General features: G+C 40.0%; 1 protein-coding gene across 1 annotated transcript in view; it reads left to right on the top strand.

Annotated features, from left to right (window-relative positions):
* Window positions 1-4,312: 4,312 nt before the first annotated feature.
* The window catches only part of c1ql4b (complement component 1, q subcomponent-like 4b), a 104,548-nt gene continuing 90,428 nt past the window's right edge, over window positions 4,313-18,432 (top strand). Inside the window, exon 1 of the mRNA XM_061977719.2 lies at window positions 4,313-5,022. Coding sequence (XP_061833703.1) covers window positions 4,483-5,022 — 540 coding nt within the window. The 5' untranslated portion in view covers window positions 4,313-4,482. The remainder of the gene's footprint in view (window positions 5,023-18,432) is intronic.

Raw genomic sequence — 18,432 nt, 5'->3', positions numbered from 1 at the left:
TTTTAGGTGCCAAATGGAGGATAATCTATTTCCAATTGGGCCGGGACTGGTAAAATCACGGCACGATAACTTAAAAATAAAGACAACTTAAGAATGTTTTTTTTGTTTAAAAATGTACCATTCTGAAAATGTATATGTTAGAATAATTGTTTGTAAGTTATCACAAAAAACTTTGTGTTGAAATGAGTTCCTGTCATGTCTTGGTGATCATGTTTAGTTTTGGCTATGTTCCGTTTGGTTTTTGCACTCTGTCAGTTCCTGTTTTTTCACTCCCTGTTTTGTTTCCATGACTACCAATCAGTCCACCTGTCCTCACGACTCACGCACCTGATTCATTTGAACTCACGCACCTGTTTTCAATCACCACATGACTATTTAAGCCTGTCATTTTCTGTTGGTCGGCCTGGAAACATCACATTCATGCTCTGCACTCTTGACACGCTGCTTACTCTGTCCAGGTCATAGTTCATGATGCTCTTTTCTTGCCACGTGTCAGGACTTGTACTATGGCGTGGTTTGTTCTCCCGTGGTGCAAATGATTTGGACCAGACATGGCGTGAAGGTGAAGACATATTTAATTTTAACACTCAAAAAAAAGAAACAAACAAAAGGCGCTCACAGTGGAAGTACAAAACTTGCCTATAAACACAAAACTTGCACAAATGCAGAAACTATGAACAATGAAACAAAAACACTAACTGTGGCATTAATAAACAAAAACTTACTTGGACGTGGCATGAAGTGCGCAGAGGTAAACAGATTGAGACGGGTATGATGTCGCCAGGGAGACTTCCTGGCAACAACGGGTTTAAATAATAGTGACATGATTAAAGACAGGTGCGTGAGTCGTGAGGGCAGGTGAAAACTAATGGGTTGCTATGGTGACAAACAAGAGTGCACAATGAGTCCAAACGTGGAACAGGTGAAACTAATGGGTAACCATGGAAACAAGACAAGTGAGTGAACAGCCAGAAACTAAAGAGTCCAATAACTAAACTAAACAAAACATGATTACACAGACATGACACCACGTAAGTTTTTTGTTTATTCAAGCCACTGTTTTGTACCTCCGCTGTGAGCGCCTTTTGTTTGTTCCTTTTTTTCCATAGTTCTGCCTTTGTGCTAGTTTTGATTTATTAGCCAAGTTTGTTCCCCGCCTTGTGCACGCCTTTTGTTTATGCTTTTTATAGTCTATTATTAAATCATGTATTTAACTTCACGCCATGTCCGGTCCATTTCTTATGCATCTCGGGAAAACAAACCACTCCATAGTCCACGTCCTGACAGTATGTCGCCAGCAGCATGAACTATGTCATTCTTGTTTGGTGTGGGTTCACAGTGTGGCGCATATTTGTAACAGTGTTAAAGTTGTTTATACGGCCATCCTCAGTGTGACCTGTATGGCTGTTGACCAAGTATGAAATGCATTCACTTGTGTGAAAAGCCGTAGATATTATTTGATTGGGCCGGCACGCAAAGGCAGTGCCTTTAAGGTTTATTGGCGCTCTGTACTTCTCCCTACAGCGTTTTAAAAAGTCATACATTATACTTTTTGAAACCGATACTGATCATTTTGAAACCGATACCGATAATTTCCGATATTACATTTCAAAGCATATATCGGCCGATAATATCGGACATCTCCCTTCATGACAAACTGAGCCACATGGGAGGAAAACAACACGTTATAGCTTGTTAACGTCCAATCAGATTGCTCTGATGCTGCATATTGAAAGGCTATCTCGGAATTGATACACTGCAAAAAGGCAGTGTTCAAAAACAAGAAAAAAAATTACAAAAATTAGGGGTATTTTATTTGAACTAAGCAAAATTATCTGCCAAAAGAACAAGAAAATTCGGCTTGTCAAGACTTTCCAAAACAAGTAAAATTAGCTAACCTCAATGAACCAAAAATACCTTAAAATAAGTATATTCTCACTAGTAAGAGACCTTTTTGCTCAATATGTTGGAAAATATTCTTAAATTAAGTAAATTCTAGTGCAGGGGTCGGCAACCCGCGGCTCAGCTGCATACTTGCCGACCCCCCCGATTTTCCCGGGAGACTTCCGGATTTCAGCGCCTCTCGCAAAAACCTCCCGGGATTAATATTCTCCGATTTACACCCTTAAGGGCGTGCCATGATGGTACAGCATCTAGCACCCTCTACAATCTGTATCAACAGCATGCCAGCCTAGCCTCTTGTTATATGCATCTTCTGCTTGCACATGTAACTGACAGCAAGGCATACTTGGTCAACAGCCACACAGGTTACACTGACTGGCCACATAAAACAACTTTAACACTCTTATTACTAATGCGCCACACTGTGAACCAAAACCAAACAAGAATGACAAACACATTTCGGGAGAACATCTGCACCTTAACACAACATAAACACAACAGAACAAATACTCAGAATCCCATGCAGCCCTGACTCTTCCGGGCTACATTATACACCCCTGCTACCACCAAACCCCACCCCCACCCCAACCCTGCTCCCTCACACATCATCTTGACATCTTGACATAATGATATGCGCTCGGCATCATGATTTTTTTTTTTTTAAATAGGAGGAAGTCCCGTGTCAAACATTACATATGAATTTTCAATTGAAAGGTGTTGACTATTTACAGTAATTGGAAAGGCAATGGGTAATTAGGCCTTATGCAAGCGGTGGTTTGGATTTGTGGAAAGGTCAAATGTGTGTGTGAGTGGCGGAGGAGGAGGCGGGCGAGGATGAGGGAGGGAAGGAGGGGGAGGAGGAGTAGTCGGATGCTGAGGAGGAGAGACGAGCAGCACGAAAGACAACAAGTGAGGAAACTGTTGCTCTGCACGCCAGCTCGCTCTGCTGCGGAAGTCCGCTTAACTCCCTCGCCAGAATAAGAGCCGTTTCTTTTTCATTACATTTTTTCTAACTTGCTTTGGGAGCCACCGTGCTGAAAGGACTTTCTTTAGGACTTTTGAAGAACATTCTCCTGGACCGCGAGGACCGACCACAGAAAAGCCTGAGTGAGTCCACTTTATTATTACTTAACAAGAGAGACGTTATTTAATTCAAACTAATTATGATTTTTTTTTTTTTTTTATATCTAATAAACAATTCCGATTGATACTGTGTTGGCCCTGTGATGAGGTGGCGACTTGTCCAGGGTGTACCCCGCCTACCGCCCGAATGCAGCTGGGATAGGCTCCAGCACCCCTCCCCGCGACCCCGAACGGGGCAAGCGGTAGGAAAATGGATGGATGGATGAAGGTTAAAGAACGCCTTTAAAGTATGGCGTATTTTTGTAATTTATCTCACTATAAATGAACCTTACCAATGCAACCTTATAAAAATCATTATAATAAATAATATTACACATTTTATTTATTTATTTTTTATTTAAATTTTGTATATATAGTGTGATTTAAAATTAATTTCCTTTTTCCGTCACTATTAAATACATTTTTTGCCAGTTGTTTTTCCTCTCCTGTATTTATTAATGTAGGCATTTACTTTTATTATCATTATTACTAGGATTATTACTACTATTTTGTATGTATTCATCCCATATCTGTTCATAAATTTATTATATGTATTTTGTTTACTTAAAGGACAATGCGCAGTTACATCCAAAAGATGGCTGCACCGGATGCTAATTTCCATCCTTTTACGGACGGAAATTAAAATTACATTAAAATGAAAATGAGGTAATAAAAAGCGATTTAAAATACAAAGTACGTGCAGAAAGTGCAAGTTGCAAATCAGTGTGCATTCTTTACAGTGTTTTAGCAGCAGTATATAAAGTTATTTATTAAACTAATCTCACATATTTATGTATAATTGTCCCTTTTTAAAAAAAAAAAAAAAACTAAATTTAATTGCTGCGACACGTTAAAGAAGTGTAACCATGTAACAAAAACAAATCATAACCCTGTTTTTATTTCCCCACTCTAGATTGTGCAGAAATTTCCCTCCGGATGGCTTTAAAGCAAAATTCCCTGCGTTTATGAAGAGTAGGCTCGTCCTATTCTGAGTGGAAAACGTCCATCGCACAAACACCTGCGAGCCCGTCCGAACCCGACGGGAGAAGCTCCGAGGGAGGAATAAAGGAGCGGCTGTTTGTGAGCTTCCACTGCCTGGACCTGCCGAGAATGTGGTGGGTGAGATGAACTCCAGTGGGAATACTGTAGACCCCACCTGACAGCTCTCCGCCTCAGCACACAAGAGCGTTGTGGCCCCCGCAGACAAAACAACCCGCGAGGACGTCCGCCGTCCCTTCAAATGTAGCCGAGTGCTCAGATAAATTGAAATAAATGCACTAGCAAAATCTCCCACGTCCTCCCAAACCTATTTGCAGCATTCCGGTCGTGACGTTCCACCAAGACCTCAGCCTGGCCGGCACAAGCGTCCCAGCCAAGGGGGAGGAGGACTTCCTCACGCTGGCCGCTTCTCGGCTGAGTCGCAAGAAGCGCGTGATCGGAGCTGGAGTCGGCGTGGCCATGGTCCTGGTCCTGCTGGTGGCCATCCCCCTATTGGTCCACACCACCAAGGGGGGCGGGTCCGGGGGTGTGGGCACGCACTACGAGATGCTCGGGAGCTGCAAGATGGTGTGCGACACTTTCACCCCCCCTCAAGGGGAGCTGGCAGGCGCCTCCCCGCAGCCCCCGGACTTGGCAAACCGCAGGGGCAAACCGGGTTTCAGAGGAACCGCGGGACTCCCTGGTCCCCCGGGTCCTAAGGGCTCCCCTGGAGAGCCGGGGAAGCCCGGTCCGCCTGGTCCGCCCGGGCCTGGACCCGGTGGCTACGGCCCGTCCTTGTACACGCCCAAGATCGCCTTCTACGCCGGCCTGCGGAAGCAACACGAAGGCAGCGAGGTCCTGAAGTTCGACGACGTGGTGACCAATGTGGGGAACTACTACGAGCCCAGTACGGGCAAGTTCACCTGCCCTCTGCCTGGCATCTACTACTTCACCTACCACGTACTCATGAGAGGAGGGGATGGCACCAGCATGTGGGCTGACCTCAAGAAGAACGGGCAGGTGAGTATGCAGCTCATCACAATTAATTGTGTAAAACCGCAGATTAATCGCACATTTGTTTGGACCTTTACCTTAAAGAATCAGAATCAGAATACCTTTATTGTCATTGTATGGAAACAACGAAATTGGACAGCAATCCAGCTCAGTGCTTTTAAAACAAACCTACATAAAATAGTCTTAAGACAACAACAATAATAATTTAAAATTTAAAAACATAAAATGTTAAAAACATATTGCACAGTAGATCTTTGTCAGAGGTAAGCAAGTAATAAAGTGGTGAATGTTCAGGTAAGTGCAGAGTTTAGGGCAATAACAGTTTTTCAGTCTATTTGTCCTTGCTTTGATGGTCTTATAGCGCCTCCCTGCGGGCAAGAGTTCAAGCCAGTGGTGACCTGGGTGGGATGAGTCCCTGAGGATGCTGTTTGCTCTCCGGTTGCAGTGTCTCTTATACAGGTCCTCTAGAGAAAAGCAGGTTGCTTCAGGGCAGGGGTGTCCAAACGTTTTGAGTTAGAGGCCGCATTGGGCTAAAAAGCATGTAAAGTAACTGTCTGTCCCCGGGGTCGGCAACCTAAAATGTTGAAATATTGGACCAAAAATACAAAATAAATCTGTCTGGAGCCGCAAACAATAAAAAGCCTTATATAAGTCTTATAATAAAGGCAACCAATTATGTAAGTGTCTATATTAGCCTACTATCAAAATGACTATGAGTAAAACAGAGGCTTTTCAGAGGGTGAGATAACTCCTGGAAATGACTAACTTAGAATGGCCAAAGGTATAGATGTGTGTGTCCAAGTTAAAGAAAACGCCAGTCAGGCTGTCTTCCTCTAATGGATTTATTACAACCTTTATAAGCTGGCTAACGTTTGCTGTGGTCTGGAACAACATGGCACACAAACAACTATGAGAAATGCAGCCAATACGACATACAGATAATGTGTCATGAGATATGCAAATGTGAATTAAATACACAGAGGACATAAGTGAAGGAAATTAAATTAACTCAAATATAGCTACAAACGAGGCATAATGATGCAATATGTACATACAGATAGCCTAAATAGCATGTTAGCATCGATTAGTTTTCAGTCGTGCAGTGACCAAATGTGCCTGATTACGGGTCTTACAGCATAGCGTTTCGACTCGTAAGGTTTCTTCTTTCGTCACTCCAAGCAACGTTTGTAAGTTTTACAATATAACTAAAACTGTTCATACTTACTAAACCGTCCCATGTGTGACGTCTGTAGGAGTGTTTTCACGCATATTTGTGCGTGCTATCGTAATGTAAAGACGCTAGCGTCGTTAGCATTAGCTAATATGCTAACACGTTTACAAGTGTCTGTGTCTGTATTATTAACTTACAATTACATTATTTTTGTATTGTTTCAGTTTCACAAATTCCTCAATAAATCCACGGTGACGTTTTGGTGAATTTACTGAGTCTGTTTAGCTGATTGGAGAGCTAGCTTCCGCAGCTAGTGGGTCCGTGACGATGACTTCTGTTTTGTTTGATCCGCCGTTTTACTGCCGTGTTACAGCCATCGTTTGGAAACAATTACGGTATGTAAATAAACATTCACAGATTATTTCTGTGTAAATAACTCATTTCACAACGTATATATCTGCGGCTTATAGTCTGGTGTGGTTAATATATCGAAAAATATGTTTTTCTATTCAAATTTAGTGGGTGCAACCTATATCTCGGAAAATACGGCAATATACTTTACCTCATGGGGTAGTTTTTTTGGATACAGTTTATTCATCTAGACCTCAATTATATTTGTCCAAGAGACAGATTTTTTCTCAGTAGACACTATAAGAGTTTTAAAAAATAATGTTTTTTTTATAATAATAATATAATATTTGGATTTACTTTAATCATCAATAATATTTGGTTGTCAATAAAGACTCCATTTGAGGTCCTTTTTGAAGAGTTTTCACTTCAAACACTGCAAAATGGACATACAGATGTAAAGTATGATAAGACATAACTTACATGAGATAAAAAAATAACGTGTGACATTCCAACATAAAATAAATGCATCAAAATACAGAATTAGAATTAAAATAATCATATAACATGTCATTAGTCACTTAAATTTAAAGTCTGTTTATAGGTTTTCCTTTTACTTCAGAGTAAATATAGATTAGCTGATAGAATTATCAATACAATTCATAATAATGCATACATATAATATTATTATTATGAGTTTTTTTTAAATTATTTTATTATTATTATTATTTTATTATTATCATTTTTATAATATTTATTATTATTTTCATAAATAATAATCATATATTTTGATTATCAATAATAATTGGTTTTCAATAAAGACTCCAGTTGAGGTCCTTTTTGAAGAGTTTTCACTTCAAACACTGCAAAATGGACACACAAATATAAAGTATGATAAGATATAACTTACATGAGATAAAAAATAATGTGTGACATTCCAACATAAAATAAATGCATCAAAATACAGAATTAGAATTAAAATAATCATATAACATGTCATTAGTCACTTGAATTTAAAGTCTGTTTATAGGTTTTCCTTTACTTCAGAGTAAGTAGAGATTAGCTGATAGGATTATCAATACAATTCATAATAATGCATACATATAATATTATTATTATTTGTTTTTTAAAATTATTTTATTATTATTATTATTTTATTATTATCATTTTTATAATATGTATTATTATTTTTATAAATAATAACATTATTATTTTGATTATCAATAATAATTGGTTTTCAATAAAGACTCCAGTTGAGGTCCTTTTTGAAGAGTTTTCACTTCAAACACTGCAACATGGACATACAGATATAAAGTATGATAAGATATAACTTACATGAGATAAAAAAATAACGTGTGACATTCCAACATAGAATAAATGCATCAAAATACAGAATTAGAATTAAAATAATCATATAACATGTCATTAGTCACTTGAATTTAAAGTCTGTTTATAGGTTTTCCTTTTACTTCAGAGTAAATATAGATTAGCTGATAGAATTATCAATACAATTCATAATAATGCATACATATAATATTATTATTATTAGTTTTTTTTAAATTATTTTATTATTATTATTATTTTATTATTATCATTTTTATAATATTTATTATTATTTTCATAAATAATAATCATATATTTTGATTATCAATAATAATTGGTTTTCAATAAAGACTCCAGTTGAGGTCCTTTTTGAAGAGTTTTCACTTCAAACACTGCAAAATGGACACACAGATATAAAGTATGATAAGATATAACTTACATGAGATAAAAAATAATGTGTGACATTCCAACATAAAATAAATGCATCAAAATACAGAATTAGAATTAAAATAATCATATCGGATGTGAGTGTGAATGTTGTCTGTCTATCTGTGTTGGCCCTGCGATGAGGTGGCGACTTGTCCAGGGTGTACCCCGCCTTCCGCCCGATTGTAGCTGAGATAGGCTCCAGCGCCCCCCGCGACCCCAAAGGGAATAAGCGGTAGAAAATGGATGGATGGATGGATATAACATGTCATTAGTCACTTGAATTTAAAGTCTGTTTATAGGTTTTCCTTTACTTCAGAGTAAATATAGATTAGCTGATAGGATTATCAATACAATTCATAATAATGCATACATATAATATTACTATTATTTGTTTTTTAAAATTATTTTATTATTATTATTATTTTGTTATTATCATTTTTATAATATGTATTATTATTTTTATAAATAATAACATTATTATTTTGATTATCAATGATAATTGGTTTTCAATAAAGACTCCAGTTGAGGTCCTTTTTGAAGAGTTTTCACTTCAAACACTGCAACATGGACATACAGATATAAAGTATGATAAGACATAACTTACATGAGATAAAAAAATGACGTGTGACATTCCAACATAAAATAAATGCATCAAAATACAGAATTAGAATTAAAATAATCATATAACATGTCATTAGTCACTTGAATTTAAAGTCTGTTTATAGGTTTTCCTTTACTTCAGAGTAAGTAGAGATTAGCTGATAGGATTATCAATACAATTCATAATAATGCATACATATAATATTATTATTTGTTTTTTAAAATTATTTTATTATTATTATTTTATTATTAGCATTTTTATAATATTTATCATTATTTTTATAAATAATAACATTATTATTTTGATTATCAATAATAATTGGTTTTCAATAAAGACTCCAGTTGAGGTCCTTTTTGAAGACTTTTCACTTCAAACACTGCAACATGGACATACAGATATAAAGTATGATAACATATGACTCAAATGAGGTTAAAAAAAATAACGTGTGACATTCCAACATAAAATAAATGCATCAAAATACAGAATTAGAATTAAAATAATCATATAACATGTCATTAGTCACTTGTATTTAACATCTGTTTATAGGTTTTCCTTTACTTCAGAGTAAATAGAGATTAGCTGATAGGATTATCAATACAATTCATAATAATGCATACATGCAATATAATTATCTTAGTAACTTGCTCTTCCGGGTTCTTCAGACCACCAATTACGGACATGACCGCCTCGTTCATCTTTCTGAACAATGATTTATTTTGCAATAAATGTTTTTTGTGTTCGTTTTCAGTCATTTCTGTCCTTCCCGGCTGCTGCTCTTTAGCAGGTGATTAGATAAGCCAGCCCAGGTGTGCCATCTACGCACCTGTCGCTAATCCCGAAACCGGTCCTGGCACACCCCGCTTCGCTGCAGGTCCGCAGGCCACGCCCCCCCACGATAATATTATTATTTGTATAATATTATAAGTGCGTTTGTACAGTAATTCTCCCACTGTGTTTAAACATTAGTGGCACCTCCGTTTCTAACTTTAATGGCGGGTCTTTGAACGCACCGCAGCTATGCTTAATCGGATGCAAAAGTGAAACTTGTACATAACCTTCTCCTATGCTGCCAAAATATATATTTATCATATTTTACCTTTCTTCCATCACCTCATCCCTGTTCCAAAATGTGCGTGTGTGTGAATGCATAAAGGTGAGCGTTGACGTTGTTATAACATATGTGTTAAGGGAAGTGTTCCAAATGAGGTCTGCTGCTCTCCAAGTGGAACAAACCATTTTGTATTTCCAATAAGGGGAGGTGGAGGTAGTCTTAGACATTACTAATTAGCTTTAACAGTTGTATTCATCTTATATTAACAGTTATGACATGCACTTGGGGATAGGCTGATTAACAACCCCAAAAGGGAAAAGCGGTAGAAAATATATGGATGTTCTTCTTTTTTATAAACTACATACTGTATTTTTTGGACCAGGGGCGTCACTAGCTTTTAAGGACAGGGGGGGCTTAGCCCCCAGGAGATGCACAAAACTTCACAAACGGCAAACAAAAACTTAGAAAGTATTCATTGTTATTATTATTATTTAAAAAAAATGCACGAGACGAAATGAAATGCTCCGGGACGATGGCTTTTAACCATTTTTTTTCTTTTTCTTTTTATGTATTTATTCATTTTACATTTTATATTAAATGTCTTGGTTTTTCCTCCCTCTGAAAATCCTATGAAATTTTTAACAAGCCATCCTATAATAATACAACAGCTATTAATGTAACAATACAATAAAACAAATATATTTAATTATGTTTTTTTCCATTATTTTAACAATAGGCTAATGTATATTACTTTATATAGATGCTACAAGAAACACAAAACTTAAAAACTAAATTATTTACAATTGCACACACAAGGTTTCGTGCAGCTTCACTCATTGTAAAGGAAGATAATGTGCTTCGTACACCTGCAGGACCGCAAGCAAGGTCGCAGAGAAAATGCGGACTGGAATTTGAGTGAAGTGGGCATTTTCTATATGAACAAGTGGAATGGATTGGATACCGACGCACTAAAGGGGCTCTCTACCTTACGCTACGAAGTGAGGGGAAACTGAGTGAATAATAACAGGTTATATGATTATTTATTTAAACTCATCATATTCGGGCCACTTTATAATGACTATGTCAGCATGTATTTGTAAAAAACAAACAAAAAAACACCAAATTATTTAGGGGGGCTTAAGAATATTTTAGGGGGGCTTGAGCCCCCCTAAAATATGCCTAACAACGCCAATGTTTTGGACTATAGGCCGCAACCACTAAATTTTAGGGACATTTTTTTTTCTCTATATATTAGCCACACCAAACTATAAGTCACAGATACATATGTTACGAAATGAGTTATTTACACTGAAATATTTTGTAAATGTATATTCAGTTCCTTAATTGTTTCCAAACGGTGCCTGTAACACGGCAGTAAAACGGCGGATCAGACAAAACAGGAGTCATCGTCGTGGACCCGCTAGCTGCGCAAGCTATCTCTCCACTCAGCTAAACAGACTCAGTAACTCCTTGGTGACATTTTGGTGAATTTACTGAGGAATTTGTGAAACAGAAACAACACCAAAAAAATGCCAATGTAAGTTAATATTACTAACACAGACACTCGTAAATGTGTTAGCATATTAGCTAATGCTAACTACGCTAGCCTTAATATATTACGATAGCACGTGCAAATATGCAAGAGAATAGTTCTACAGACATCTCACATGGGACGGTTTAGTAAGAAAGAACAGTTTTAGTTCTATTGTAAAACTTACAAACGTTGCTTGGAGCGATGAAAGGAAGAATCCATTCGGGGAAAAACGATATGGACGTCTAGAAGACTGAATGGCACTTCTACTTCCGGTTGAAAGCACTAAATGGAAGGACACTGCAACATCTGCAGTGAGCGTCCAAAAGATGGCGTCAAAGCACAAACAATAACACACCTTCTCAGTGTATTTGCTTGGGTTTAATGAAAAGTATTGAACACAAAACGTTTTGGCTGTTATCGAAGAAAAATTTATAAATTAGCCGCATCGTTTCATAAGTCGCAAAAAAACTTCAAACTTTACTAAAGCCCAGGGGCCCCCGTGTGCTTGGCTCCCCGGGAAAACATCCCCACTCAACGCCCCCAATTACTCTCTCTCCCGCTCTCTCTCTCTCTCACACACACACACACACACACACACACACACACACACACACACACACACACACACACACACACGCACACATTCTTGTATTGGTTACCTTCTTGAGACCTCCGAAAAATGCCCACTTCTTTAGGACCACCCTTTCTAGATATATAAAGATTTGTATTTACAACATTAATAATAAATACATACTATGCATATACAAAAACAATTGTTGTGCAAAATTAGTTGGAATTTCACAAGAAAAAGGTCGCAATTTCACAAGAAAAATTTAGAATTTTGGCAGTATTATAATAAAAGTCATAATTTTATTCAACGCAAGTCAAAATTATACAAGAAAAACTGAACATTATGATAAAAGTTGGAATGGGGGTAAATTTTACAAGAGAACCTTAAAATTTTGACAATTTTATGAAAAGTCAAAATTTTACTCGACAAAAGTCACTATAAGAAAACTTAAAAATGTTGGCAATATTATAATAATAATATGAATTTTACTTGGCAAAATGATGACAGAAGTCAGAATTTTACTCCAAAAATTTCACTATTTTATAAAAACCAAAAAAAGGGGGCAATATCGTGATAAAAGTCTGAATTTTTTATGACACGTGTCACCATTTTGCAATAAAAAGTAATAACTTTACGAGAAAATATTGCAATATTACAGAAACGGAAAGAATATGAGAAATGTTATTAGAAAAAAAGTCGACACATTGTGAGAAAAAGACTGCTTTTAGTTCATTTAGATTTTTTTGAATTTTTTGTTTGTAATTGGAATTTAATCTTCATTATTTACTTCAAGTTATTACAGTATGTCTCTATATACATATTCATTTAATTAATTTTGGCCAAAGGGGGCGCATTTCAATTTCTTACACACACTTGTTATTTCATATGTTGGCCAGAGGGGGAACACTTTTAAAACCGACACACAGTCAATTTGAAAAATCCCTCCTTTTTGATACCACCCTCATTTAGATAGATTTCACCACCAGGGGTGCAAATGAGACCTTTTCCGTATTGGGACCTGATTTCGGTCCTACGTTGTTCACCGGTCCTCATATGGAAAGTACTTTTTCTTGTTGATGTCTCAAGAAGGGTAGAAATACAAGAACACACACACACACACACACACACACACACACGCACGCACGCACGCACACCCACACACACACTCTTGTATTGGTTACCTTCTTGAGACCTCCGAAAAATGCCTACCTCTTTAGGACCAGCCTTTCTAGATATATAAAGATTTGTATTTACAACATTAATAATAAATACATACTGTCATGACTGGGTCTTGGGTGTGTGCTTTTCCGGGGTGCAACGGAAAGTTGGCTCGGGCGAGACGGGAATGAAGGTACATGATTTATTTATTATTATCAAAAAAAAGGAATAAATGAAAGCGCGCACAGTGGCGGAGAATAAACTATGAAACCAAAAGACTATAGCAAAAAAGTACAAATGAAAAGCACGCACAGTGGCGGAGAACAAACTATGAAAAACAAAAAGACTATAAACATGGAACAAAAACTTACTTGGCTTAGACAAAAATAGTTGCATGAAGAATGGACATGGGAAGAAGTGCCAGGCATGGACAGAGCATAAATGTGGTGAGGTCGTCAGAACGACAAACTGAAAAGAATGAACTTAAATACTATGGACATGATTAACGAAAACAGGTGCGTGACTCAAAACATGAAACAGGTGCGTGACGTGACAGGTGAAAACTAATGGTTGCTATGGTGACAAACAAGAGTGCACAATGAGTCCAAACGTGGAACAGGTGAAACTAATGGGGTAATCATGGAAACAAGACAAGGGAATGAAAAGACAGAAACTAAAGAGTCCTATAACTAAACAAAACATGACTTAAAACAAAACATGATTACACAGACATGACAGAACCCCCCCTTACGGACAGATCCCAGATGTCCAAGAAAAAAATTAACAAGAGTCATAGGAGGGCGGGAGGGGGACATGGCGGTGGGTCGCCAGCCCAAGTGGCCCCGAATCCATCGAAGCATAGTCATGTGGCGGCGGCGAGTGGAACGCCGCTGCAGCAGGCGAGGTGGGCGACCCGGGACGGGCCACATCCGTGGCCGACTGGGAGGTGGGCGCACTTGGCGTGGCGGGCGACCAGGTAGCGGCCATATCCGTGGCCGACGAGGAGACAGGCGCGTCATCATCTTTGCAGGCGCTGAAGCTTGGCGTGGTGAGTCAGGCGGCGAAGCTCGGCGTGGCGCATCAGGCAGCGGGTCTTGGTCTTGGCGTGGGGCTTGGTCTTGGTCTTGGCGTGGGGCTTGGTCTTGGTCTTGGCGTGGGTCTTGGTCTTGGTCTTGGCATGGCGGGTCTTGGTCTTGGCATGGCGGGTCTTGGTCTTGGCATGGCTGGTCTTGGTCTTGGCATGGCGGGTCTTGGTCTTGGCATGGCGGGTCTTGGTCTTGGCATGGCGAGTCTTGGTCTTGGCATGGCGGGTCTTGGTCTTGGCATGGCGGGTCTTGGTCTTGGCATGGCGGGTCTGGGTCTTGGTCTTGGCATGGCGGGTCTTGGTCTTGGTCTTGGCATGGCGGGTCTTGGCGTCGTGGAGCTGCGACTGGCGGCACTTGGCGTCGTGGAGCTGCGACTGGCGGCACTTGGCGTCGTGGAGCTGCGACTGGCGGCACTTGGCGTCGTGGAGCTGCGACTGGCGGCACTTGGCGTCGTGGAGCTGCGACTGGCGGCACTTGGCGTCGTGGAACTGCGACTGGCGGCACTTGGCGTCGTGGGGCTGCGACTGGCGGCACTTGGCGTCGTGGGGCTGCGACTGGCGGCACTTGGCGTCGTGGGGCTGCGACTGGCGGCACTTGGCGTCGTGGAGCTGCGACTGGCAGCACTTGGCGTCGTGGAGCTGCGACTGGCGGCACTTGGCGTCGTGGTGCTGCGACTGGCGGCACTTGGCGTCGTGGAGCTGCGACTGGCGGCACTTGGCGTCGTGGAGCTGCGACTGGCGGCACTTGGCGTCGTGGTGCTGCGACTGGCGGCACTTGGCGTCGTGGAGCTGCGACTGGCGACACTTGGCATGGTGGGTCTTGGCGTGGAGGGTCTTGGTCTTGGACTTGGCGTGGAGGGTCTTGGTCTTGGACTTGGCGTGGAGGGTCTTGGTCTTGGACTTGGCGTGGAGGGTCTTGGTCTTGGCGTGGAGGGTCTTGGTCTTGGACTTGGCGTGGAGGGTCTTGGTCTTGGACTTGGCGTGGAGGGTCTTGGTCTTGTACTTGGCGTGGAGGGTCTTGGTCTTGGCGTGGAGGGTCTTGGTCTTGGACTTGGCGTGGAGGGTCTTGGTCTTGGCGTGGAGGGTCTTGGTCTTGGACTTGGCGTGGAGGGTCTTGGTCTTGGACTTGGCGTGGAGGAGCTGGTGCTAGCCTTGGTGCGGCGACAGGTGCTAGCCGTGGAGCAGCTACAGGTGCTAGCCGTAAAGCTGCGACAGGTGCTAGCCGTGGTGCTGCGACAGGTGCTAGCCGTGGAGCTAGCCTTGGAGCAGCTAGCCGTGGTACTAGCCTTGCAGCAGCTAGCCGTGGTTCTAGCCGTGGTGCTGCTACTGGTGCAGGTGGAGGTGGCCTAGCTGGGGGTTGCGACTTGGCATGGCAAAAGACCGGTGGTGGTGGCCATGCTGGAGGCTGTGGCTTGGCAGGTCGGAAGATTGGTGGTGGCGGCCGTGCTGGAGGCTGTGGCTTGGCATGGTCATGCTGAGCCACCCCACCTAAACAATTCCCAGCCCTAGCCCCCCCCTCAAGGGGCGGATACCAGACGCGCTCCCTGCGGTCTGGAACTCTCTCTAGGGGTGGGCGGAGGGAAGCAGAAACTTCCCCTTTAAATTGTCCAAAATGTCTATTTTCTACCTGTGATATTGTGGGTGAAAAACATTTTTTTTGTGACTTGGGCGTGACTTGAGTCCTGGGGGGCGGGGAATCAAAAGAAAAAGAATTCAGAAAAAAAAAATCCTGGTTTTTGACGTCATTAGGGCGAAGCCGGGCTGGCTGCTGCTTGCTTCCGCCCGGAGGGGGAGGGGCATGTGGGAGCGGCGTGTCCTGCAGGCTCGCGGAAGTTCTACCTGACGTCCTTCGTCGGGAGCGGCGCTTCCGGCACTGCGCTGCGTCCCCGCATTCCTGGGACCAAATGGAGTCTCTGTACTCCACGGAGGAGTAGCGCAGAGTTTCCTCCTCCATCGCGCACAGGACCGCCCAAGAAGCCTCGTCCAAATTGTCCAACTCGGCCAACTTACGTGCGGAAAAGCGGGTCTGCTGGCGACCTACTGTCAAGACTTGGTCCGGGGTGTTTGCTTTTCCAGGATGCAACGGAAAGTTGGCACGGGCGAGACGGGAATTAAGGTACATGGCGGGTTTTAATATATCAATTTAATATATAAAAAAAAAAGGGATAAATGAAAGCGCGCACAGTGGCGGATAATAAACTATGAAACCAAAAGACTATAGCAAAAAGTACAAATGAAAAGCACGCACAGTGGCGGAGAATAAACTATGAAAAAACAAAAAGATTATAAACATGGAACAAAAACTTACTTGGCTTGGACAAAAAAGGAGCAGCGTGAACATGGACATGAAACAATGGACGGAGCATAAATGTGGTGTGAGGTCGTCAGAACGACAAACTGAAAAGAATGAACTTAAATACTATGGACATGATTAACGAAAACAGGTGCATGACTCAAAACATGAAACAGGTGCGTGACGTGACAGGTGAAAACTAATGGTTGCTATGGTGACAAACAAGAGTGCACAATGAGTCCAAACGTGGAACAGGTGAAACTAATGGGGTAATCATGGAAACAAGACAAGGGAATGAAAAGACAGAAACTAAAGAGTCCTATAACTAAACAAAACATGACTTAAAACAAAACATGATTACACAGACATGACACATACTATGCATATAAAAAAACAATTGTTGTGCAAAATTAGTTGGAATTTCACAAGAAAAAGGTCGCAATTTCACAGGAAAAATTTAGAATTTTGGCAGTATTATAATAAAAGTCGTCATTTTATTCAACGCAAGTCAAAATTATACAAGAAAAACTGAACATTATGATAAAAGTTGGAATGGGGGTAAATTTTACAAGAGAACCTTAAAATTTTGACAATTTTATGAAAAGTCAAAATTTTACTTGACAAAAGTCACTATAAGAAAACTTAAAAATGTTGGCAATATAATAATAATAATATGAATTTTACTTGGCAAAATGATGACAAAAGTCAGAATTTTACTCCAAAAATTTCCCTATTTTATAAGAACCAAAAAAAAGGGCCAATATTGTGATAAAAGTCTGAATTTTATATGACACATGTCACCATTTTGCAATAAAAAGTAATAATTTTACGAGAACATATTGCAATATTACAGAAACGGAAAGAATATGAGAAATGTTATTAGAAAAAAAGTCGACACAGTGTGAGAAAAAGACTGCTTTTTGTTTATTTATTATTTATTATTTATATATTTTTAAATTTTTTGTTTGTAATTGGAATTTAATCTTCATTATTTACTTCAAGTTATTACAGTATGTCTCTATATACATATTTATTTAATTAATTTTGGCCAAAGGGGGTGCATTTCAATTTCTTACACACACTTGTTATTTCATATGTTGGCCAGAGGGGGAACACTTTTAAAACCGACACACAGTCAATTTGAAAAATCCCTCCTTTTTGATACCACCCTCATTTAGATAGATTTCACCACCAGGGGTGCAAATGAGACGTTTTCCGTATTGGAACCTGATTTCGGTCCTAAGTTGTTCACCGGTCCTCATATGGAAAGTACTTTTTCTTGTTGATGTCTCAAGAAGGGTAGAAATACAAGAACACACACACACACACACACACACACACACACACACACACACACACACACACACACACACACACACACACACACACACACACACACACACGAGCAAAAGTTTGTAACTTCGAGGCATGTTTTTTCTAAAAGTTTTGATAGAGTTTTGAATTGTACAACTTTAGGATTATTGAACTTTATAAGTTACACCTCAATTGGATGAAAAAGTCCTTCACCCAGATAAGTTGCTTCTTGACAATCAATAAAAGTAACACTGACCAACTGATAAAAAAAGAGCCTGGGAACCATTTTGCAGTTCTAACTTTAATTTTAGAAAGGCTAAGCACAAGGACACAAGTATTTCTAAAAAGAAGTGATGTATATACAGAAAAGAACTAAATGTCCACAATGGACAGATACCTATCGTAATACCTGGACTAACCTATGGGAGACAGCATTGTTCTGCAGGGCACTTACCCTATTTTTTGGACTATAAGGAGCAATTAAAATCCTTGAATTTTCTCAAAAATCGACAGTGCGCCTTATAACACGGTGCGCCTAA

This window comes from Nerophis lumbriciformis, linkage group LG18, assembly GCF_033978685.3.
Source record: "Nerophis lumbriciformis linkage group LG18, RoL_Nlum_v2.1, whole genome shotgun sequence".
Classification (NCBI taxonomy): Eukaryota; Metazoa; Chordata; class Actinopteri; order Syngnathiformes; family Syngnathidae; genus Nerophis; species Nerophis lumbriciformis.
The sequence above is the reverse complement of the archived record's forward strand: the minus strand, read 5'-3'. Positions and strand labels throughout refer to the sequence as shown.